Source organism: Paramisgurnus dabryanus, chromosome 8 (genome assembly GCF_030506205.2).
Source record: "Paramisgurnus dabryanus chromosome 8, PD_genome_1.1, whole genome shotgun sequence".
Classification (NCBI taxonomy): Eukaryota; Metazoa; Chordata; class Actinopteri; order Cypriniformes; family Cobitidae; genus Paramisgurnus; species Paramisgurnus dabryanus.
In genome coordinates, this window is record NC_133344.1 from 4606621 (window position 1) to 4633068 (window position 26448).

The 26448-nt window shown below is 37.0% G+C and overlaps 1 protein-coding gene and 1 long non-coding RNA gene across 5 annotated transcripts; both read left to right on the forward strand.

Annotated features, from left to right (window-relative positions):
• Positions 1-2358: 2358 nt before the first annotated feature.
• On the forward strand, positions 2359-12024 carry LOC141282451 (uncharacterized). Its single transcript, XM_073815426.1, has one exon. It carries the CDS (start codon positions 2648-2650, stop codon positions 3683-3685), a length of 1038 nt encoding a protein of 345 aa, XP_073671527.1. The 5' UTR covers positions 2359-2647; the 3' UTR covers positions 3686-12024.
• Positions 12025-15299: 3275 nt separating this feature from the next.
• LOC141282453 (uncharacterized) lies at positions 15300-19153 on the forward strand. 4 transcript variants are annotated; one of them, XR_012337137.1, is made up of 8 exons: positions 15720-15821; positions 16396-16476; positions 16615-16688; positions 17304-17396; positions 17565-17623; positions 17695-17793; positions 18053-18153; positions 18492-19153. It is a non-coding gene; the product is annotated as an uncharacterized lncRNA (long non-coding RNA). The 4 variants fall into 4 exon arrangements; XR_012337138.1 differs by lacking the exon at positions 15720-15821 and adding an exon at positions 15300-15431 and having other exon boundaries at positions 18053-19153; XR_012337136.1 differs by having other exon boundaries at positions 18053-19153.
• Positions 19154-26448: the final 7295 nt, after the last annotated feature.

Consider the following 26448-nt stretch of genomic DNA (forward strand, 5'->3'; position numbering starts at 1 on the left):
AAGACTTAATACTTCCCTCTCTCTTTTAGGAGTATGGTGTATCCGAGGTCGATAGTACAACAGCTTCTCCGTTCCTTCCTCTTCTCAATGCATTTCCGGTGACTTCCCAATGCATTTCTTCAAGGTAATTGAAGTAGTTTACTTTGCACACCTGTTCTGAATAAGCCCCAAATTTGTTTGCCCAGAGTTACCGGAACTGGCCGTGTGTTTCACTGAAAATGGTCCGGGCAGAACTATTTCCGTCATTTTTTGGTTCCGCTGCTTGAAGTCACTCTGTGACACAGACGCCTCTTAGTATGGCCTACATAAAACACATCCTTAAATGGGCACGATAAGCGGTAAACAACAAATGTAGTATTGCAGTTTATAAAATCTCTTATTTTAAATGTTTTATTAGATTTAAAATCCACAAAGGTTTTGGAAGGGATGACAGTACTACAATGGGGGCAGTTCATGCATCAGTATAGCCCAGTTGGTCTCTTAAGCCAACTTTCCTTCTTAGGAGGAAGATCGCTATGTACCAACTTATCACGAAGAGTCGGGGACCTTCTGTAAGAAACCAAGGGAGGTTGAGGAAAGACCTATTGGTCTCAATGATGACATAGAGTTTAAGTGTTTTTATGATGTTTTCTATGTTCTTATGATGACTATGCTTTGTATGTTTTGTTCTTTATTATTTCATATTGGTTACTTAGAAAGATGAAACATAGTTGTTTTCATCTTTAGATAACTCATTTTTTTGCTTTATTGGTTATTTTCATTTCTTGATTTGTTTTGTTTGAGTTTGGTCTCCTAATCCTTTACACTTCATTAGGTCTAATTGATTGTTTCAAGTATGATTTGTTCATGGAATGGCTTCTAACGAGGGGCGTGGTTTTAACTTATAAATTGCTGACATTCTCAGCGTGTGTTGCTTTGCCCTGAAGAAGACCACTTGCTGGTTGAAAGATGTTGGCATTTGGATTTTATAAGATGTAAGCCACACTTAATAAAGGCTTTTTATTTATTCCTTCTCCTTTTTGTTATTTTTGATTGAGTGCCTGGGACTTGTGTTTTTTGTCACAGGTATAAGTGATTTATGATAAAATAAAGCAAATAAGCCCCAAGAAGCAGTGGGTTACCACCAGTGCATTTTATAACAAATAAGGGGCCTTGTTAGGCATGACGTGAAGCGGAAACCCCCTTAGCTGTTATAAAATGCACTGTAACCCCACTGCTTTACGGGGCTTATTGCTTTTATAAAACAGTTACTTCATATGCATAACGTTAGCAGGATTTCATAAAATAAAACACAAATAAGTTGTAATTATATTAGAACAAATATCACTCTTCTGCCAAACAAAGAAGTTCCTCAGAATCAAGTGTGGCTGCAACAGAGCGTAGTTTCCAATCCACACACACACACACGGCAGACACAATGAGAATATGATTTAAGACTGGGGGTTTATTTTCACAACATTTATCTAATTTAGGATGCAGGGATGTCTGACTAAAGTGAGTGTTTCTATTTTCTTTGTAATACTAATGTGGCATTTATGTACACAAGAGCATATCTGAGCTGTGTTTTATATGTCTATAATGTGATAGCAATGAGGCCGATAAAACACAGATGTAATTACAGTTAACAAGAGACAAAAAGAAAATTGGTAAAACTAAATAAACATTTAATATGCATGCATACCCTTTTTTAAGTACATGAAAAGACATTTGTACTGCGGATCTGACACCTCACGTTACTATTTAAATAAGACTTTGCTACACACGAGACCAGGGTGTTATTGTGTGTAACACAACGTTAAGGGTGTCATGATCGATCAAAATTAAGACACAACCTCAAACTTCAAATTTAAAAATGGGATTGTCGATGCTGCCACGCACCCATGTCACGTCCGTTCGGCTTCTTCATTCTGATTGGTTAAAACGCATTCTAAGCCGTGATAAAATACCCCGGTAAACCCACGGTTCAGACCGCATTACATAAGTATCACTGCCCCACTGTTGCTGCGTACTGATTTATGAAACTAAACACCACAGTCTTTAATCATATTTTCATTGTGTCTTTGCTGCATCTGTGTTGCTTGAGAAATGCACTCTGTTGCAGCCACGCTTGATTCTGAGGAACTACTTTGTTTTGCGGAAGAGTAATATAATAAAACAAAGCAGCTGGATATGTTTACAAATGTTGGTTTATTTGATGTGCAATGACCCCGCTGTAATAATAACAGGACTGACACCTGTCTTTTGTCTATATGTGTGAATCTAGAAAAAGATACAGAATCTCAATTCTTCATCCTTCTTTGTGTAAATAAGAGTGAAAAGACAATTTAATTGTTTCATGTTTCTTTCAGATGTGAAGAGTGATTCATGTTTGGATATAGAAATAACGTCCTCAACATCAAAAGAGCGACTGACAGCACAAACTCTTTCCTGCATCACCTGTGGAAAGACATTCAGCTCACAGAGACTTTTAGAGAGACATGAGAGAAAACACACAGAACAGAAACTCTACACCAATTCTGAGATCAGCTTTACTACCTTACAAGAGAAGAAACTTCATTCAGAAGAGCACACAGAGAAGAAGAAGCAGCAGTTTCACTGTGAGCAGTGTGAGAGGATTTTTGTCTCTTCCCATAGTCTAAATGTTCACATGAGGACACACAGTGATGAAAAGCCTTTCAACTGCACTGAATGTGGAAATTACTTCAGAACCAAACAATATCTTAAAGTCCATCAGAGAGTTCACACTGGAGAAAAACCTTACGAGTGTCCTCACTGTGAGAAGAGATTTAGCCGTAAACGTGGTCTGAAGAGACATGTGCGTTCACACACCAATGAGAGACCGTATCAGTGCAGTGAATGTGACAAAACCTTTAGGGATTCACGCTCTTTAAAAAAACACCAGAATACTCACATTAAAGAGAAACTCCATCAGTGTTCACACTGTGATAAATGTTACGGTCATAAATATCAGCTGATAGTCCATGAGAGAGTTCATACTGGAGAAAAACCTTATCACTGTAGTGTCTGTGGGAAGAGTTTTAGTAAAAAAACTACATTACTATGTCATAAGAGAATTCATACAGGTGAAAAACCTTACAAATGCTCTCAGTGTGACATGACATTTGCTTATTCAGGTCACTTCAATGTCCATCAGAGAGTTCACACTGGAGAGAAACCTTACGTCTGCTCTCACTGTGGAAAGAGCTTTTCTAGTTCATCTATATTCAGAGTTCATCAAAAAGTTCATACTGGAGAGAAACCTTACGTCTGCTCTCACTGTGGAAAGAGCTTCTCTAGTTCATCTCATTTAATAGTTCATCAAAGAGTTCATACTGGAGAGAAACCTCATCACTGTAATGTTTGTGGGAAGAGTTTTAGTCAAAAAACTACATTACTATGTCACAAGAGAATTCATACAGGTGAAAGACCTTACAAATGCTCTCAGTGTGACATGACGTTTGCTCAGTCAAATTCCTTAAAATCCCATGAGAGAATACATACTGGAGAGAAACCTTATCACTGTAGTGTCTGTGGTAAGAGTTTTACTCAAGGGTCTTCATTACTAAAGCACAAGAGAGTTCATACAGGTGAAAAACCTTTCAAATGCTCTCAGTGTGACAAGATGTTTACTTGTTCAAGTAACTTAAGATACCATCAGAGAGTTCATACTGGAGAGAAACCTTAAAGCTGAAGGTATACTCAGGGTTTCCGCGGGGTTGTAAAAGGTAGTAAAAGGTAGTAAATTAAATTATGCCAAATTAAGGCCAGTAAAAAGTAGTAAAAAGTAGTAAGCGTCATCTGTCGAGGTAGTAAATTTTCGATTGCTTTTTGTAACGTTATGATGCCTGGAAATTAGTTCAAATCACCTGCATATCTGGGCAAATAATCAAAGATCTTTCGTCTCTGGGATGTGATCAAAGCCTGGAGTGGAACCAAATCACGTTCCTCTCTCCGCTGTAAGCGTTCTGTAATCACTACGGACCGGATCCACTCCGGGTTTTCTGACTTTATCACGTTAAGCTGAGGTAAAAGTTTATTTCAGCTAGCATGGTCAAACTTATAATGCAGGAAGGCTCCGATGTTTTGAAGATTGATAAAGGTGTAAAAGACGATTGACTTGGCTTAGCGAAATGATGAAGATTGGCAAGCCTTTCAGGTCGTGGGCTAAGAAAACCAAACAGGTAATTGCGTGTCTTTGCACAGTATGACTAACGTAAAGGGTCCTGTATTTTGGGGGTAAATGATTTCTCACTTTACTGATCATCCGCGGCACGCTTTTTAATGCTATGCTGATATAGCCAGTGGCTGGTACAACGGGTTTGTTTAACTCGTGGGTAAACTTCATGTGGCGCCACAACAACCAAAAGGCAGATGACATCCAAATCCCTTGAGAGCGAATGACGAGGAATCATAAGAGGAGACTGCTTCCGAAATTATCTCGCGGGACTTTGATGTCATCCACCTGTCGGTTCTTGCAGTTGCATTTGCGTGTGGTGACAAAAACGTAACATATATTTAAGCACAGCCGTTTAAAAACAAGTGATTTTAAGCCATTCAAACACAAACAACAGTGCGTCCGCTGTTTCTGTGTCAGAGGAGCACGCTAGCCGCACATTCGTTTCTCATTGAGCTTGTGTTGTACGTATTTTTGCCGCTTTATTGGCCTTAAATAACACATATGCCTCAAAAATCCCGTCTTTGCAAATATCCTCATATAAACACGACCATTTAGGTCTTAGAAGAAAGTAAACAGCAGAAACATTGCGCATAAACTAGCACATCAGCGCTGCCTCTATTGTAACATAATAATTTGTTGATAAAGGTACAGTCATTCAATTAACAACTGTCACTATGGTTACAGACATCCTGTGCGAATTCTACACGAGTTTGACTCGAGTTACTCGTTCAGGGTTTATATTCATACATAACGTTACTGTATTAGAGCTGTAACTGTAAGCTGTTGTGTGAACAGAACAGACCCTGGATTATTCGTTTATGTGTTCTGAATAATATGATATGAAAAAGTTGTATTTGTTCACATTAGTAAATGCATTTTATAACATGAACAAACAATGAAAAATATAGAGTATATAATCATTAATTAATTCTTGTTTATGTCATTACAGTAATTGACGGTGGTTCACGGTGTATTCACTAATGTTAACAGTTTCAACTTTGATTAAAAAATTATTGGTTAATGCTAAAATAAATACATTTACAATTAATAAATAATTAATCAAAGATTCATTAAAGGTGGTGATATTCATGTTTTCTTTTTATACAGTATAGTGAGTTATTTAGCAGTTTCGCCTTAATCTGAAATGCCCTGCAAACTACAGCTACCTATATGCCACATGAGACTTCAATATGGAATATGAAAAATCTCCCCTTAAAATGCTATTGGTCTCGCCTACATAAAGTGTTAGGTAAAGGAATATGACTTGGCCTGAAAAATATTTCAGTCAGAAGAATTTTTTTCACTTTAATTCTTTTTTGTATGTTATATATGTCAAAATCTGTGTAAATAATAGAAAGGTCGCTGATTAACTCTTGCAATTCAGTGTCGTGATGGTTTTAAAAAATATTCTGAAGGTTGTAAAAAAGGTAGTAAAAAGTAGTAAATTTAACTTAAGGATTTCTGTATAAACCCTGATACTGGGGGGTCTGCATGACGTCATTTTTGTCATCAGAAGAAAATGACCGTACAGGTTCAACAGCAAATGTGTGAGAAAATATTGGGACAGAACACCCCACTACAAACAATTAGGGCACACTCACACTATCCAAACCGCGCTCGGGCACGTTTGACCCCCAAAGCCTGGTTTGTTTGACTAGTATGATTGTTCTGTTCCGTGCCCGGGTGCGGATTGGTTAATTGCGTCGCGGCCGGGTTGCAGAGGTGGGCTCAGCACGGAAGGATGTGGTGTGAGCGCAATCGCGCCTGAGCGCGATTCAAAAGGTGAAGACTTCAGTTGCGCGCCCACTCACCTTCATCTGCCTCTGTAAAAACCTTTTGATGCGAGCAGCGGGGTTAGGTGAATGTTCGAGCTGCACACGCGACAGATCAACTAAGCAATATGATGACATGTGAGAGGGCTGTCTGTTATCACGCACCAAACGACTCCGAATAAAAACACAGACTTATCATTACGGTGGGTTCCAGTGTTAAGAGAGTGATTTACTTCCTGCTTTTTTCGAAACAATCGCATCTTAATGAGGAAAGCGCGCCTGGACTCGGATCGATAAAAGTACAGTGTGAGTGCGTGCACCTGGGGGAGTATGGAGGTTTGACAATCGTGCTGGGGCATGGTTTGGTTTGGTTTGGTTTGGATAATGTGAGTGCACCCTTACACAAAGGCAATAGAAAGCATTTGCACACACACTATTCAATTCAATTTTTCAATTATTTAAAGAACAGAAAGCTGTGGAGCATTTTCGTCACCTTAATGTTTGACTCCTTGTCTTTGTTTTCTTCTTGTTTCTTCTAAACTTTGTTTGCCATGGTGGATCCTCTACTTTTCTTCACCTATCCTGCATTTTTTCCGTTGCATAGTACCTCACGGTTTGGTGTCAGTTTACTTTTGGGAGCTTTTTCACTGAGTGAAGTACATAGTACCCGATACTTTTTTTAGGACCACCTCGGTTGGGGTTCCAAGTGACCTGAGCTGAGACCAAACGTGACGCGAAAACACTGTAGATCACTGATTGGTCTGAGAGAATCGTCACTATCAGTGTAATTGCTATAATGTAAAAGATTAGCTTTACCTTAGTGCTAGCTTGCGATGTCTCGAGCAAACATGTTGTCATCTGTGCTCTGCTATAAGTTCCCAAACTCCCTTTAGCGATGAAAAACATCTACAGGTTGAGAATCAAGAACACAATAACAGGACTTGCAGTTTTTTGGCGGCACATTCGCAACGCGCACGTATGCTTAAATGCCACTTATGAGGCTTAGCGGAGCTCGTTAACTGACGCCACAGGTGTTTGTACAGAAACTGTCATGTGAGACAGAGGTAGTGTTAAACGCGATGTGCAAACATCTATTTTGGTGATCAATTTTAGTTTTGTGGCAGACTGAGATAAATGAATGTATGGGAATGTACAACAATGCTCTCACTTGTATGATGTCACAGCAGTAGGCAGCGCACATATAACGACACGCCTATAATCCCTCCCATCTGAAATAATACTAACTCGATGGAAAAGCTAACCAAGCCAAAGTGAAGTGAGCTGACCCGACCTGACTCGCAAATCAGTGCGGCTCTGACGGCCTGGTAGAGTAATAATTTGAATGAGAAATCATTTGTATTGTGTAGAGTCGTGGCCAAAAGTTTTGAGAATTACATAAATATTGGAAATTGGAAAAGTTGCTGTTTAAGTTTTTAGAATAGCAAAGTGCATATACTCCAGAATGTTGAATGGAGAGTGATCAGATGAATTGCATAGTCCTTCTTTGCCAGCAAAACTAATTTAGGCCTACGCCACACGGACATGGGTATTTTTTATAACCGTGAGTTTTTTCACGCGGTTCGGCCGTTCATCCACACGAAACCGCAGTATCAGGGCACTGAAACCGAGCATAATTGAAAACCCAAGCCAGGGTGAGCTTTTTAAGAAACCCCGGTTACAGTGGTGTCGTGTAGAGAGTAAGGTTTTGCCTTGCGACGTCAGAGTGTGCGCCGCTATCCACTGTGTTTGACATCAAGATTGTGCGCCACGACTGCTTTGTTGATGATTCTGTGCAATGGCGGACGTATCTTGCTAATAATAACTGTGCCAACAGGGCTTCTAACATGTATACAGATACATCACTATATTGCGGAACACGATTTGGGTTATATCCCCGCCTGCTGGTGTGGCATGCTCTTGACAGCGCTTGATAGCGTGCTTTTGCTTTATCGTGTGGATGGATATTTAATTTAAACCGAGCATGTGTGGACGGGATTTTTTGGGGGAAAAATCCATTTATAAATATACCCGTGTCCGTGTGGACTAGGCCTCAATCTTAAAAAAACCTTTCTACTGCATTTCATTGCTGTCATTAAATGACCTGCTGAGATCATTTCAGTAATCATCTTGTTTACTCAGGTGAGAATGTTGATGAGCACAAGGCTGGAGATCATTATGTCAGGCTGATTGGGTTAGAATGGCACACTTGACAGTTTAAAAGAAGGGTGATGCTTGAAATAAAAATGGCTTCACAGGCAAGGATCTTGTGGCTACTAAGATTGCACCCAAATCAACAATCTATAGAATCATCAAGAACTTCAAGGAAAGAGGTTCAATTCTTGTAAAGAAGGCTTCAGTGTGTCCAAGAAAGTCCAGCAAGTGCCAGGATCGTCTCCTAAAGAGGATTCAGCTGCGGGATCGGAGTGCCACGTTTGCTCAGGAATGGCAGCAGGAAGGTGTGAGCGCATCTGCACGCACAGTGAGGCGAAGACTTTTGGAAGATGGCCTGGTGTCAAGAAGGGCAGCAAAGAAGCCACTTCTCTCCAAAAATAAACCATCAGGGATAGATTGACCTTCTGCAAAGTATAGTGAATGGACTCCTGAGGACTGGGGCAAAGTCATTTTCTCAGATGAAGCCCCTTTCCGTCTGTTTGGGGCATCTGGAAAAAGGCTTGGAGAATAACAGGTGAGTGCTACCATCAGTCCTGGTCATGCCAACAGTAAAGCATCGTAAAACCATTCATGTGCATTTGTTTCTCATCCAAGGGAGTAGGCTCACTCACAATTCTGCCCAAAAACACAGCCATGAATAAAAAATGGTACCAAAATACCCTCCAACAGCAACTTCTTCCAACAATCCAACAACAGTTTGGTGAAGAACAATGCATTTTCCAGCACGATGGAGCGCCGTGCCATAAGGCAAAAGTGATAACTAAGTGGCTCTGGGACCAGAACGTTGAAATTTTGGGTCCATGGTCTGGAAACTCCCCAGATCTTAATCCCATTGAGAACTTGCGGTCAATCCTCAAGAGGCGGGTGGACAAAAAAAACCCCACAAATTCTGACAAACTCCAAGAAGTGACTATGAAAGAATGAGTTGCTATCAGTCAGGATTTGGTCCCGAAGTTGATTAAGAGCACGCCCAGTCGAATTGCAGAGGACCTGAAAAAGAACGGCCAACACTGCAAATACTAACTCCTTGCATAAATGTCATGTTATTGTCGATAAAAGCCTTTGAAACGTATGAAGTGCTTGTAATTATATTTCAGTATATGATAGAAACAACTGAAACAAAGATCTTAAAACAGTTTAGCAGCAAACTTTGTGAAAACTAATATTTATGTAATTCTCAAAACTTTTGGCCACGACTGTACATGTTCAACACGGGTAGCTGAGTATGCTTTGAAAGCTGTCTGTGAGCCGGACACGGAAAAAGTATACCCCGCCGTTAAGTCTGCTCTCACTGTGGAATAAGCTTCTCTAATCCATTTCAATTCAGAGATCATCAAAGAGTTCATACTGGAGAGAAACCATAAAGGCTGGGTATACCTTTTTTCCGCGTCCGGCTCGCACGCGTCCGTGCAGCTTTCCAAGTATACTCCCCACGGCTACACACGAATGGCCGCGTTTGACACTATATGCAATACAAATGATTTATTATTCAAATTATTACTCTACCAGCCCGTTAGGGCAGCACTGATTTGGCGACATTTACAGTACATTAAAACATTAGGATAGGTGAAGAAAAGTAACCAATCCACCATTGCAACCACAGTTTATAACAAACAACAAGACAACAAAGAGCAGGAATCAAACATTATGATAACAAACATGCTCCACAGCTTTCTGTTCTTGGAAGAAGTAAAAGTTAAAGAAGAAAATCGATAGTGTGTGTGCAAATGCGGTCTATTTCCTTTGTATAATTGTTTGTAGTGGAGTATCCTGTCTAAATATTTCCACGCGCATGAGCTGTTGTACTGTATGTGCACTCAAATTTTGGGCTGCACGCGGACCCTCCTGATGACGAAAATTAAGTCCCTAGTATACTTCCGGCTTAACACAGTAGTGTCTGTGGGAAGAGTTAATCAACAGTCAAACTTCATAAAGCACCAGTGACCTTAATAAGGTTATGACACCAAAAACAGTTTTACATATTATTAAAGAGTAACTAAACTCTAAACCAACTTTTTTTGTAAAAATGCCTGACTGCTGCCCTCCTCAGGTCGATCTGTGGCTACTGAAGTTGAATTTTCCTATTGGATGTTGCGGTACTAAGTTACTTAAGCTGTACGGTGTGACATAAGCAGGTTCAAGCTCGCCTCACCCTTGTTACGATCTCACCACACCCTTGGCAAAATTCTCCATTTTAGAGGCTGACAGCAGCAGCCCCCAAATCAGCCCCACCCTCGGTTCGTCCCCTCTATCTCCATTGGGGTCTGCCCAATTTTCTTGCATTTTTCAAATATTGCCAGTGCTGGAGTCAGGCTCTGACCTGGGGCCGGTTGCACGTAAAAATATTGGGTGTAAGTCCTACGTCGGCCTTAGCTACGTCGGACATTGTGAAAAACATTTACGCCTGTTGCACCATCTAAAACTACGACCAAACGCAGCTACGCTCAGTGTCGATGATGCACACCCCAACGTATGCGTTTAACACTGATATTTAAACGCCGTTCGCATTTACTATGGCAAAAATGGTACACTAATAGATGACATATGAGAGCTTACCCCATGTTTACCAGTGCGCTCTCCCTCAAGATGCGTGCGTGTAGACTCATCAAACACATTATAACAGTTCTAGTTTCAAACAAAATTAAATCAAAGCTTTTAATAAGTTCTCTACAGTGTCTTTGTAAGTATTTATGTATTTTATTATATAATTTATTAGGGGTCTCTCTACCATGCATGAAAGCACATTGCGTATCCTGTACGTCTTGTCACATTTCATTATTTCTATTTAGGATTGTGAATTGAAACCAACGGCTCAGTCTACCATTCACCAGAACGCATAGAGAATCTATGGTAGTCGCCAAAGGACAAACATGTTGTTGTCTAAGACAAAATAAAAATGTGCTTTGTAGAGCAGTTTGTTCGTTTAGTGCTACTGTAGAAACATGGCGGCATGAAATGGCGACTTCCATGTGAGGGGACCCGCTGTGTATGTAGATAAAATCGGCTCATTGTAAGGTAATAAACACATAACTGATAATTATGTAAGGTATTTATACACCACTGATAATATAGTTGTGTATATTATATTGCATTTCTGTCAAGAGGTCCTTCTAAAAGCTGCACACTGCACCTTTAAGTCTCAGACGTGCGCTACGGCTAGATGGTGCAACAGGTGTCAATTCTAAGTCCGATATAAAGTGCTTTTTACGTCCAGAGTAGTCTTACAACTGGGTTTACCGCCCAGCTGGTGCAACTGGCTCTGGGGGTTTAGTTACCCTTTAATAGTAAAATAAGAACAAATAATCAAATGATGAGCAATATCGCAGATAAATTCAACAGAACAAACATACAAATGAAATAAAACTGTGCTGTTTAGGTTTTTCAGATTAATCTAACAGTTCTGTATTTTGGAGGTAAGGTGCCAAGCTGGTAAAGAGTGTATGTGTCTGAGAGCATCCATACTGTTCATAACTATATACAATAGTGTTAATTCATGTTGTTTTTTATATTTTATTTACACTTATCATTTTTATCTCTTTTATAAACTATTTTTTATGTGTCAAACTTATACATATAAAATAGTTTATATTGTGTGCTGTGTGATTTTACATACTGTTTTCAAAGTTTTAATTTCATGGGACCACAATGTCATTCATTGTTCATTTAAGAAAGGAACTGTTCATATTATTCAGTAAATGCTTTGTTCATTTTTACAATGATTATGTCTCCTGACTTCTGCTATAGGCCTATTCTCTGGGCTGGTAAATTAAAGTTTACATAATTATTTAGTATTTTGTCTTTTTATTCTTTCTAGGAAAGTTAAAGGACCTGTTATTGCACAGAGATCATCTTGACCAGATACACAGTGTGATATGTTAGCACAATAGAAATTAACTGCAAGAGCTTGTACACTGTAAAAAATTTCCCTGTAAAAAAACAGTATTTTTGCTGGAAGCTGTGGTTGCCAGCATTGCACTGTTAATTTACAGCGGGATACTGTTATTAGGAAAAACAGCATGATACTGTTTTGTTACCTACAGCAGTCAACTGTTATTTTAACAGCATGGTACTGTTTGTGTTATCTATAGAATACAGCTGTAGATAATGTTAATTTACGGTTCTGCCTCTGTTAAAATACAGTTCTACTTCCGTTAATTTACAGCTCCCCTATTTTAACAGTATGTTAATGTTATAATGCCCTGAAAGAAACTCATTTCATTTAGGAAACCAATTGACCCATTCAAGTTTATAAATATATATATTTATATGGGGGTGTTAGTATTATTAACTTAATTCATTTGAGTCCATTGAACACAAAAATTACTTCTAAAATTGAACTGCAAACATTTAAACTTTCACACAAATCTCATGTAGTTCATCACGAGCAAACTACACAGTTACTGCTTTAAAATAAAACAACAGGCAGCATAACATCAATGATCTACTGTCCATCCTTGACCTAAACAACCACACTACTCTTCAGCACAATGGTAACCCAAAAACTGAATCAAATCCTGACAAAACAAAACATTAAACATTAAGAGATCTCTCACATTATCATCTTGTGTAAATCCCCTGATCAGTTTTTAAGTTCACATGATTTAAAAAACAAAATACAAGGACTTTTCTCCAATGTCTGTGTGAAATTAACATATTTCTGTATGCAAATTTGACTGTTAAGTTTTCTGTATTTTAACAGCACATTCTGTTAAATAACAGTAATCAAATGGAAGCTTGGTTGCCAGCAAGATACTGTTTTTTTACGGTCTCCTTCGGACTGTTAAAAAACATTAGCATTCTGTGTTTTTATATCTTACACATTTAACCCTTTAAACCCCATCGCAAAATCCTTGGTGTCAAAGAACACTGCTTAATGTGTCCACACTACAAAAAGTAAAAGAAACAGACCCAATGTTGAAGTTAATGAGATAATGAAGTGATGATTGAGTTAATGATGAACAGCTGCTATTAACAAACACAATCACCAAATGAAAGATGAACAAGAACCGAATTAAAGAGAAAACTCAACTTACCGACTTAGAAGAGACTCAAGACTTACTCAGATTTCCTAAGATCTCACAAGAAGATCATCAAACCACTCCACAAACAGCATTAACATCTTCATTTATTACAAACCAGTTAGATTTTATTTTAAATGTACATTAGCTCTTACTGACAAGTAAATCATAAGGTGTGGTTTCCTGGACAGGGATTATCTTAAACCAGGAATAGTTTAATTAGAAAATATAACAAGTTTTAACAAACATGCCTAACATTACTTCTGTGCATTTTCAGGCAAACAAAGGGCACTGATGTATTTTAAGATATGTCAGTGCAAGTTGTTTTGAGTTTGGACAGCTCTAGTCTATAGTCTAATCCCTCAATAATAGTTACCATTCTCGTGATCAGCGGTTGCTTTAGTAGGACTCTTGATCCTTGGGTTTGCCCTCTGCTGTTATATTTATTCATGACTTTTCAATGTGATTTGAAAGACATTGAATATGGCAAAAAAGTATGAATAAAGTATTATCACTGACTAATGACCATTATGGTGTTAGTGTCATGAGTTAAAAGTAATTTACTGACTTTAAACAGAAGCTCATAAGTGGTTAGATGTTACGAAACTCCTTGAAGTAGTCTTATAATGTGACAGAAACTGAGTGTTGAGGTAGCCAGAGGAATGTTAAAAACATTGGGAATAAATGAAATAAAAAACACAAGCAAATTACACACACAGACATCAAGAATCAGGCTATGAATCTCAACAATGGTGACTATCAAATGAAAAGCTTCATGCTGCAATGCATGCTGGGTATCAGCATAGTACAAAACTCATTCATGACTCCCAGCATGCATTGCAACATGAATAAATTATGCAGATGAACTGTTTTCCCATTTTCTTTTGTCACCATAGTTGAGAATCATAGGCTGATTCTTGATGTCTGTGTGTGTCAGCTGAGGACTAGGGTTTCACGTTCACCAAAGTCCATATGTATACAATTCTGTCAAGATATCAGATTACTGTTATACTAATAATTGTTGTAATGATTTTGTTTCAAATATGTAAATACTTAGTCATAAACATCCCTAAGTACTAATAATTGTTATGATTCAGCTTCTTAAGGCTGGCAAGATAAACTACTGATCAATAATCAGACATCCAACCTCACAAGACTCTATCATCCCTTGGTTTTCTTTGCCATAACAAACATGCATCATAAAGTCACAGTTACAGCAACCCGACTGTAAACCAAGTCAAGAGCCCAACTAATGAAACCAGTGATCACCATAATGGTGACTTTAAAGAAAATGCTTGTAAAGTCTAGTAAACACCTGTTTGTTCTCAGTAAGAACTTTTGTAAATGTATAACAGAAATAAAGTCAAAGTGGTTTCTAAGTGAAGATGGTAATGGTGTTTGTGTAAATGTTTAATTCTCCTCTGGTGATATATGGAGAGATTTATTGTGTTCTGTTATTTTCAGTTGATGTTCATCTAAGTCTTTGTGTCTGTAAGTGTTTCTGCTCATCTCTTCTCTTTTTTTATTTATCTTTTCTTCAGTGATTCTGTTTATTAGCAGCAGGTGTCCATCATTAATGCTTCAGTATCTGAACTCATTGACTTGATTTCAGGTGGATCATTAGGAAACTAATGTAGGGAATAGTGAATGAGGGTGTAGGGTGTGATTTGGGACGCAGTCTTTAACGGTGAACACTCAGGGCTGTAAATTCACATTATTCTGAGAACTGTTTTTTTTACAGAATTTAACAGTATACTTCTGTTTTTGTTAAAAAACAGAATTATACTGTTAAATTTGGCTGTTTTTTAACAGCAATTTTTTACAGTGTAGAGAGGAGTAACCCAGCGGGCATATGACCGACCTTCAACGTTGAAATTTGGTTGAAATTAGGTCAGGTGTTTGTTCAACGTTGAAACAACGTTGAAACAACGGTGAATGGTAAACGGTTGAAAAAGGTTAATAAAATGCTTAAAAATCAAAGTTGAAATTTGGTTGAAATAATGTCAGTTGTTTGTTCAACGTTGATTCAACGTTGAAACAACGTTGAAACAACAGTGAAGTAAATGGTTGCAGAGAGACAATAAAATAATGTTTTATAATATGTGAATCATTCAGAAAAAAAATGTAAAAACTCATTTTATAAAAATTGATGAAATTATACAAAAATGTAACAAATAATTGAATATACAGGTAGCGAGGTAATCTCGCGAGATTACACGAGACTGGACTGTTTTAACGGCTGTCTGGGAGATCTTGCGTATCACACGAGAAAATGCTTCAGAGAAAGAAGAGGTAAGGAAATATAAGTCAATGTAAACGCATAACGTTATTATATTCACATATACAAAGTGGTATGACAAAAAAGCACGATGCCAAATCGGGTTTTTTTCTGTTAGTTGCGAATGTATTCGTTAATTTGCTAGTCCACGGGATGTTCCCGCCGAAATTGGACTTCGTTATTATGAATATTAATAAATTAATATGAGGTGTGTTTTTATCAACTTAACCACTTGGTTGTTTTTGCTTCAGAAAAGCAACTAGGTAAGGGCTTTTTTGGACAACGTCGGTGAAAAAGTGTTGATTTCGTAGTTCATTCAGCGTAACTTATATCCGAGAGGTCTTACAGGCGCCACAGACACCTATCAGCATTTTTGTAAGGAGGAGCAGCGCGAGTGCGGTGCGGTCAGTGTTAAGCTGCATAGTTTATCAAATTCATATTACTGATAAAGTGTTAAAACTTAGATGAGATGTTGGTGTTTTATGGCTCACGAATTCGCAATAACGGATACGTATAGCAGTTCGTGTTAATGACATTAATCCAAACATATTGATGACGTGATAACATGGGCGTCGAATCCAATATTAATCATGCTGAGGTTTTCTCGACGGGGTAATGTGTATAAATGCAGTTATAAAATTAAAAGGGACAAGATAGTCGACGTGACCCTCATGTTTCCATGGCAATCAGTCAATTACATGTTAACGTTATGATCGCACCTGCGGTCATTCGCGCAGTATCCATGATTTTAAGCGGCATGAAACACTTAAGTTAACTCGTTTGTACGAAAATGTCATGTCGTGTAAGTTGGTATGTTCTATTCGAATTGAAATACATTGTAATGGTGTAATTTTGCTTACTTCTCTTGTTGAATAGTTAGCAAGTTTTAATGGAAATAGAAAATATTGGTTATCTAGACAAATGTGCTCTTGTTTTAAGTATATTTTTATAACTCTTTTGTAATGTCTTTGTTATCAGAGTCCTTCAAATTAGAATAGTGATGATGATCTTGTCAATGCTGAGATTTTCATGCATCAACAGCCACTACATCTGGATCAGGTAATGTTGTGTTAACCCTGCTATTCTACAATATTTACTTAAATGCAGTATGCAAGTGTATGTATTCATGTTCTGATAAAAGTCATTATAATTCTCTTCCAATATTGCACTAATTTTACTTTTTTATATTTTGTCAAGATTGAACAAGAAACAGACAGCAAGGGTTGTCAGGTCAGAAACAGAATGACACACAAACACAAGAAACTTCACAGGTGAGAATTGAGAGTGGCTTTTTAAAACACCTGCTACTTGTTTCTCAAGAATGGTTTATCATTGTCAAAAGGAAAATATAAGAAACTAATTTAGGATACAATGGTTACTTTTCAACACAGCAATTAATTTCTTTTGTATGCCACTATTCCTTCTACAGTATGTAGGCCTACATATTTCAAACACTTTGTTTTCAGTATACAGAGAAAAAAGTAAATCCAGTGTTCAGAGTGGATGTTGATGCAAGTTTTATAGAGGCTTCATATTGACAGAAAAAAATGGGTCTTTGTGGTGGTGTACATGACAGCATTTATTTGTTCTTATCTTTATGTATTATGGCTTTAATCATAATTTTTTAATTGTCAATGAGCTACCACCTACCCTGGTAATGCACCACCAAGATACCATGTTGTAATTGTAATCCGTAATTTACCATTTCTTTTTTGTGAAGCGTCTCCCCTTAAACCTTACAATGCATTTAGTATTTGTTTTGTAACCAAATCAAATTCTACTAATCCTAATAATTAAGATGCAGTGTTTTGTATTTCACAATTTATGTTTTCTTTTTAAAAGGGGCTATGACTTGTTTTTATTTTATTATGTGTTTTAAATTGTAGGCATATCAACATGCAATTTGAAGACGTGTGATAAAATACAGAGAGGTGAAGTAGTGTGTCTTTCCAGATCCCCAAATCATTCCCCCTTAAAAGGTAATGAATAGTGTTATGACAAAAAAATTAAACATTCTTAATTTCTTTAAAAGTTGTACTTGGGCCACAGTTTTCTGTATTTCTAACCAAAAGATTACATTTATATTTCTATACTAATGAAATATGTTTTTCTTTTTCCAAACTTTATCAAATGCAATGATCGCTAAGATGAGCCTGAAGAGGAGATTTGGGAAGATGCTGTTTCATAAGTCGCTTTGCCTGATCACGTGGGTTAAGTTTGTAAAACATATATTAAAAATAGGATTAGAACATCTCCTAATCAAAAGTTTTTGATCAGGTCGGGATGTCTGCTAACAAGATGCCTTGCTGGTCTGGGCGAGTATAAAACCTTACACAGACAGTCCAGAGGTTCTGAAGTCCATCTTCGATATCATTGGTAAGGGACTACACAAAAGGCTGTTTGACCCACACGTAAAGCAACCTGTCAGTGTTTGCTTTGTTAAGCATCTCATTTGGGGGTGTTGAAAATATAAAGTTAAAATCACTTAAGCATTCAGTACTGGAGTTATTTGTAACCAAATCGATCAGAAGCACCATTCACTTCCATAGTATTTTTTTATCCTACTATGTAAGTCAATGGTGCTTCTGGTCAGTTTGGTTGCAGACATTCCTTAAAAAATCTTTGTGTTCATCAGGACGATTTAAGGTGTAGAAACATCTCAGCAACCTCAAGAGAAATTGGAGGCAACTGTGCTAAATTGCAGATGATGTTGCAAAGGGTCTGAATATGTATAATGTAAATATGATATGTTTTCTTTTTTCATACATTTGCAAAAGTTTCTAAAATTCTGTTTTTACTTTGTAAAAATATCTAAACAATTACAGTATCATGCAACAACATAAAATTGAAAGTGAAAGGTGTATGATTTCTGAATGGACTGTAGATGATCTTAATTGTCATCTTCGTAAACACAACAGCTTTGTTCCTTCATCAGATGGCTATGCAATGTTTCAAGTCAGACTATCAAAGAAAACGCATCTTGCCCTGATGTGCAATAACAAGATTTTTTTGTACATGGGCTAAAATGCAGCATTTTTTGAAAATTAAATATCTTGTGTTTTTTCCCTCCTTAGATGCTGTCATCGTATTAAGTACAGCATGAGCCAGAATGGATGGGTGGTGGTGGCCATAAGAAGACTGTCAACTTAACCAACAACAAAATTCATATTTGCAGTTTTTCTTGAATAAAGTTTTTCTATTCAGATGAATAAAATGACTTTTAAACATGATTTTGTTTCATATTTTATGATTTTATTCTATATTTAGAAAATTCCACTTCTGCACTACTAACTGGAAACCTAACTGTTTGAAAGAATGTGTTTTATCCATTAAAACATATTTTTAACAGCTGCTTTCATGTTTATTTGGAAAGAGTAGGCACCTGCCATCTTATTTGTCCACATTTAAACTTTACCTTCCTTAAGTGTTTAGTTTTATGAATGGGGTTGTACTGTAAGTTATGCGTAGCAAGTTGCATTCATATGATAATTGCACTAAAAATGACACGTATACAGTAAATCATTTAGTGAGTATTGCAGTGTCAAGTAAAAATCTATATTTAGTGTTAAAAACAACAAGGAAATAGAAGGTTGAAATTGCGTCATGATATCAACCATAATTCACCTATGTTGAAAGTGTGACGTTGAAACAACGTCGTGATTTCAACGTTGAAATTTTTTGCAAAACCGAAAGGTAATCCAACGTTGATTCAACGTTGGTACCTGACGTTGATTCAACGTTGAAATGCCGACTGGGAAAGACTGCTGAGAGGAACACCACTATATTTTGAGAATATTGTGCATATTTTACAAGCATGTCACAGTTTCACTGCACAGACACCATATATTGTATAACAGGTTTCTTTTACTTTATTAATAGTATTTTAATGACAATCACAGTTGAATGTAATGTTGTAATATAAACGGAAAATTTTTTTATAGGCATCTATACAGATGAAAATAAAGGCTTTAAACTTCAACTGCACTTTTAATTTGCACATTCAAGAGAGAATAATTTAAAATATTATTTTAAGTTCCTTTAAAAAATGTGTTTATTTTACGGGAGAAAAGGAAACTGTAGAATTCATAATCTTACAACAGAAGTTATATGATAAAAATTGAAAATAACAACCTACCAGGGATGATTTGGATGACCAGGGTTTTGCTACTGTATTTTTATATAAACATATGGCAATAAAAACATCTTTACTGCATGTTTATTTTTCATAAGGGAGGATAAGTAAACCTGATTATGAAATTAGGTCATATAAAGCTCCTGACTATAAAATGTAGGTGCAGCAAATTTCTTATCGTAGGCTGTATGACTCATCTATGATTAGCGGCTAGTTGTGTAAATTTTACATTTAAAGGCAGGGTAGCTGATTTTGAAAAATGCTAACTACTAGCACTGAAACATGATCACGAACCCACCATCCAAAGTCACACCTGACCTCACTTGTTTTGCTAAATCCATTGTAAAGCAGTGAGCGTCTTCTGTCTCCAGTACAGCAGGAGGCGCTGCAGCTTTTTAGTCCGCAGATAAACTCACTAAAGAAAGAAAGAAAGAAAGAAAGAAAGAAAGAGCGCGCGTGTGGTGTATCCTCAGTGGTTTTCTCTCTTGCGTGTTTCAATGAGTGTAAACACAGTCTTGTCTCGGTGTATTTTAGTGTTAAGACGATGCGGGACACTACAGTGTGTGACAGTAAACAGAGCTTACAGGAGGATCAAACCTCCACAGAGTCTCTGGATTCTGTCTGTAACGCTGGAGAACAGCAGCAGATCCTGCAGACCAAACTGAAGATGTGTTCAGTTAAACTCATCGACTGCACGAACCTCATGATGAAGATTAAAACTGAACCCAACGAAATGAAAACTGAACCCAACGAAATGAAAACCGAACCCACAGAAATCAAAACTGAACCTACAGAAATCAAAACTGAACCGACAGAAATCAAAACTGAACCCACAGAAATCATAACTGAACCCACAGAAATCAAAACTGAACCCAGAGAAGAGGAAGATCGCACTGAGGAAGATGATGATTTTATTCCATCAGGTATGTCTCCTTATTGTCGTGTTCTTTTTTTACAGTTTTAACTGTCATGTGAGCACCTGTTTTGGGTTTTCAGTTACAAACTAACTAATCAAAAGACCCAAAAAATGTACATTTTAAAGGTGTTTAGGCTATATTTTTATTGAGGAACATGCATGTTGGCTTAGTTCACGCCAAAATGAGAATTTTATCATAAATCACTTACGTCTGTGTCGTCCTAAACCCCCAAGTGCTTCGATTCTCTTCAGAACACATTTTTAGATATTTTTGATGAAAACCGGGAGCCCAGCAAACACAGAACGTTCCCATATGGTATTTGGTTATTTATTTGGGAACCAAAACCTCCCTGCTAAAAATGATAGAAACCATCACAGAAATTGGATGTATTATTATTATTATTATTATTATTATTATTATTCTTTATTCCAGACACATAGGTCTATATCAAAAAGACATACAAACATACTTATTTACAAACAATACACACAAGAAAGGAGGAAAGAAGACATTTAAAGAAAACATACAGGCTTTTACACTGTTGGTTCCAGAAACGGGAGTTATACCTTGTGTCACTCAATTTAATATTGTTTAACACACTTATAATACTGTTTTTCGAATCCCTCAGCCGACACATGAAGCTATACCTCCTTAACACAGCATTTACAGTTTTTTACGATTGCTAGTATGACAGATTTTTCAATACTTTTAACAAATTTTCTAAACTCTTAACGCAGCAACACACCTAAAACACAAAAATTGCAATATCATTAATTTCATGCTCAAAATCACAAATTGAAAACAAAACTCTCACACTGTTTACCAAAATACTGTAAACATGTCCCAGAATCAACTTGTTATGCCAAATCACCAACACATGTTCTCTTCCAACAGAAACATTTAGTCAATCATAACACAATGTCATAAAAAACACAAACATAAGATGGAAAAACAAAACTGCATTATTTTATGTGTCAGTCTGTCCTGAGTTTTGCACTGCAGTTTCTTTTGAAAACTTGTTTATATTTGGGTTTAGTAAATGCATGCATTATGTTTGTTTTGCTGAAGAAATTCAGGACAAAAATAAATCATCTATCTTAGAGTACAGTTTATGAAAAAAGTAGACAGAATTGCTGCAGTAAAGACTTTACAGTATTTACAACATGACATTACTGCAAGATAACAAACATATTCAATATTATTGCCATTTACAGTATAAAGTAAAAATAAAAAATACAAACAGAAAAAGCCACTGAAGAATAAAGCAAAAAAGAAAATCTCATCATCGAATCTATTGCGTTTCTATTTGGCCACATGTTCTCATTCACATCACACCTGATGTCTTCTCTGTCAAGGCATCTTGGAAAGAATCTTTTGCCATGTCTTATCCACCTCTGACAGTGTTCAGGTGTGATGTCTGGGAATGCAATCTATTGGAATACAATAGAATACAATTCTATACAATCTATTGCATCCAGGTGGGACTGGAGGAAAACCTCCCCCTTGTCCTGGTGGTCTTGTTACCCATTTGGTCTTCCGCTGACTCTTGCAGACATATATCTTACTGTATTTTTTGTGTTGCTCATATTGTTCCTTTTACACACAAGAACGACCTAAAGAGGTTCTCTTTTACTCTATTGTATACCATTTAGTCATGCAATTGAAAGAACCTGAGTGTGTTTCTTAGATGAGAGTCAGCTGTGATTTATATATTTCCATTGGTACAATAAGTAGTTTTTCATTCCAAATGGAACAAAATACAGGGTATATATTTGTGTTTCAATTCATCACACAAACAGCTGTTTACTTTGACTAGTTAGGTTTAGCACATAATGTTATCTGTTTTGACATGCTGTGTGAAAGCATTTGTAAATTTGACTTTAAAAATCTATTGTTTTGGTCTTGTTTGAGCTTGTTTGTAAAAGAAGTTAAAGCATTTTAAATTTGTGTTAATTATATGCATTTTGTGTTAAACCAACAAGAAATGTGTTAATAGTATAGCTTACATAGGCGGATGTAGTGCTAACTTTGTTAAGAGTTTTGAAAACTTGTTAAAAGTATTGAAAAATCTGTCATAGCAATCGTAAAAAAACTGTAAGGTGGATTATTTAAGGGGGCGTTCAATCTGTGTCAGGGTTGGGGATTTGTCCTCCCGGCCAGCTTCTCTTGATTGTGGAGTACCTCAGAGTTCAATTCTGGGTCCTATTCTTTTTTCTTTATTTTTGTTGTCTTTAGGCCAAATTTTTAAGAAATATGGTATATTTTATCACCTATATGCCGACGACATTCAGATTTACTTACCGATTGGAGCTGGAGGATCAAGCCCTACTTTATCCCTGGTTGATTGTTTAAAGGAGGTGACTACTTGGTTAGAGCAAAATTGCCTGCAGTTAAATGCAAGCAAGTCTGAGGTCATGGTGTTTGGGATGAATAAGGACGACATTGGTTTAACCGATTTCCTTGGTATATGGGAAACATTATTCAGCCTAAAATAAAAAATTGAGGTGTAATTTTTGACTCGGCACTTATGTTTGACCATCAGATTAAAAATGTGGTAAAAAAATGTTTTTTTTCAGTTAAGGACAATTGCGAAATTAAAATCATTTTTTTGTCTGTTCCTGATCTGGAAACATTGATTCACGCATTCATTTCCTCAAGCTTGGATCACTATAATGCTTTATATATATAGGCATCAGTCTATCTCTTATTTCAAAATTGCAGCTGGTTCAAAACGCTGCAGCGAGGCTTCTTACTGGTACTAAGAAAAGGGAGCATATTACACCAGTTCTGAAAAGGCTCAATTGGCTCCCTGTGAAATATCGGATACAGTATAAGGTTTTGTTATATGTTTACAAAGCTGTTCATGAGTTGGCCCCGGAATATATCAAGTAGGGGTGCACCGAAATTTCGGTCGCCGAAAATTTCGGCCGAAAATGGCATTATCGGTTTCCGGCCGAAATAAAAAATCCAGCCGATAATGTGAACCGAAAATGAATGTCAACCGCGTCCCTCTCATCTGTGCGCTAGCGCTTGGGTTTCACTCACGGTGATCAGTCGTCTCCCACCCCTCCCCTTCGTGCTCAAGCAGGTTTCACTCACGGTCGAGCTGTTTGCACGCGTCTGCAAAGATTAAGCATGTCTTGATGTGTAAACTTTAGAGAGAGTCGCGCTAATGTGTCGTCTACTGTAATCCATTAACATACATTTGGCGAATAAAGCAATGAAACACAACGTAACGTTTTTATGTGGAGCGCTGTTGCGCTGTTTGGGATTCACCATCGGTCTCTGTATGTTCATGCGTTTAAGTGCCCTCGGTAGAGAGAAACGCGTTTAAAAAAAAACAAGCAAACATAAAATCTCGCTGTTATTGACAGGGCACATATAAACAAAATTCTCTCCACAGTATTCTTTTTCTAATAAAAACATTTGTTTATGTCTTAAGTGTATGTATAGATTACAGTCAGATTAATCTACTTAAATCTGTGTCATTAATGTTCAGTGTTTCCCACAGGATTTTGAGGAGACTGTGGTGGTGATGACGTCACCCGCTAATTAGCATATATGTGACGTCATCATGTCGTGTTTGCGTTTGATCTAGTGTTGGCACCTGAAATATGTTTCACTTCTACTCTTTGATCTGTATCTTTATTTGATCTATATTATAGATCAAATTATATTTTAAGCTGAATTAAGCTGTTTTAAATGGTGAAATAAAAATGTAAATGGAAAATCATGAAAATTCTATTTGTGGGGGCCAGTGTTGATTCTGTGGTGGGCCACCACAAATAAATCAATGTATGGGAAACGCTGATGTTAATCAAACAACCCATGACAAAGAGACAAATAGCTCTAAAAATAATAATATATTTAATTGATTGTGTTATGATTCATTTAATTTGATTTCTGTACCTAATGCTAATTTCAGACCTTATTAATGTACAACTTTGTTCTCTTTTATAAATGTTTGCAATTTCTTTATTGTTTATTAGATTTTTCCCACCTGCTTTTTGCTGATCCGAAAAATAATCTGATCTGTGCCTCAAAAACTGTAATGTGATCCGAACTGGGAGTTTTTTTATTCGTCACACACCCCTAGTAAAGTTAGTACACAGTGATGGCCATAAATGCAATTGTACTAATAATTGGCATAATAATTTATTTCGGTGTTTCGGTTTCGGTTTTTCGGCCTTGGCTTCCTTTTTTCGGTTTCGGCCAAGAATTTTCATTTCGGTGCATCACTAATATCAAGGATTTGGTGGTTAAGAACTATGGTAGATCTCAAAGGTCTTTTAATTGCTTACTACTCTATGTTCCAAGAACTCGTCTTAAGATGAAAGGGGATCGAGCGTTTTCAGTCGTTGGCCCTAGGTTGTGGAATGCTTTGCCTCCTGATATTAGATCTGCACCGTCAGTTGATGTTTTTAAAATTCGTGTGAAAACTTATTTGTATTCTGTCTCTCTTAATTCTTGATTCTCTATTGTATATTGTATTTTGTATGCTTTTTCTTGTTTTTAGTTGTACAGTCTAGAGCCCGACCGATATGCATTTTTTTTGGGGGCCGATGCCGATACAGATATTAGGGAGTAAAAAAAAGACAGATAACGATATATCGGCCGATATTCTTTATGTGCATATTATAGTAGAGTACACATATACTACAGTATATTATACTACTACAGTACTGTACATAGAATACACTATATACATTAACAGAATATACTATATATATATAAATACTTTTTTTGCAATGATCACTCACAAATGTGGTGATCAAACACTTAAAATAACGTGACAAAGATATGTAATATAGGCAGGTGTGTTTTACAAGTTAACAATAAACTTTATTATCCAAAATTATTCTGATATGAGTGCACAAAACAGTAAACTGGACTTATTATAAATAACTTTAAGCACAAACAAACCAAAATAAATATAACTTAAATGATTGTCAGTTTTGACGAGAATAATGTTATATTGGGCTTATTTTATAAAATGGAAACTTATAAAGTCATTGTTTATTAGCTTTACAGTAAGTTATGTACTTCACAAATTAATTAGAAACTTACCGTTAAGACGACAATGCTTGACTTACTGAAAACATACTGATGTAGGCTAGAGGTCGACCGATTTATCGGCCGGCCGATTAATTGGCCGATTTTTGGCATATTTAAAACAATCGGCTTTGGCCGATTTTGCTGCAAAATTAGGCCGATTAATAGGCAGGCGCATCTGCGGGCACCTAAGCGCTGTTGTAGAACTCATGACGCTGCCTCTTGCTGCAAGCAGCTCGCTCCCGTCTCGTGTGTGTGCAGCCAAGCCTTGTTCACAAACCGCTTTACTAAATGATGGCGGATCGCACGAATTAAGCAGCCAGTACAACAGCGCGACGGGTTTATGTCTCGCGGTGCACTGTCCGTGCAAAGATTAGGCTCATTTCATGTGATTAATGAGTGATGATGAGTTTTGTTTGCGTGACAGAGAGAGAAGAGCCGCGCCCGCACGCTTTCTGTCTCCCTGCTTTTATTACTCAAAACAAAACTGACCCGATGGCGAAAGCAAAGGAAATGTTTTTTGTGTTGTTACAGTAAGACTTTGTTTACATTTTTGCGCTGCTCAGCCTGGATTAGAACACAGCGCGTCCGATTCGCGAACTGACTCCTTTGAACGGATTCGTTTGAATGAACGGTTGAAACAACAGATCTGTCCCAACACTAAAGTCACAAGACCTCACTGTCAGCACAATCAGTCACTTATAGCGTCTCAGAAATGAGAATGTAAATGTGTTTAAAAAGATTTGCCCTAAATAACAGTCTCAACTAAAAACCATAGACATTTACTATGTTAACTTTATGATGAATAAATAATTTATCAGGTCCAAATAGGGATTTTATCCTACAAAGCAATAAAAGCCATGGTAAAAAACTGATCAAAGTTGATGACAGCAGAGTGTCAGGTAATATCTGTGTCTGATAAATGCATGG

Coding starts and splice junctions, on each gene's coding strand:
- LOC141282451 (XM_073815426.1), top strand. CDS start 2,648: ATGAGGACACACAGTGATGAAAAGCCTTTCAACTGCACTGAATGTGGA.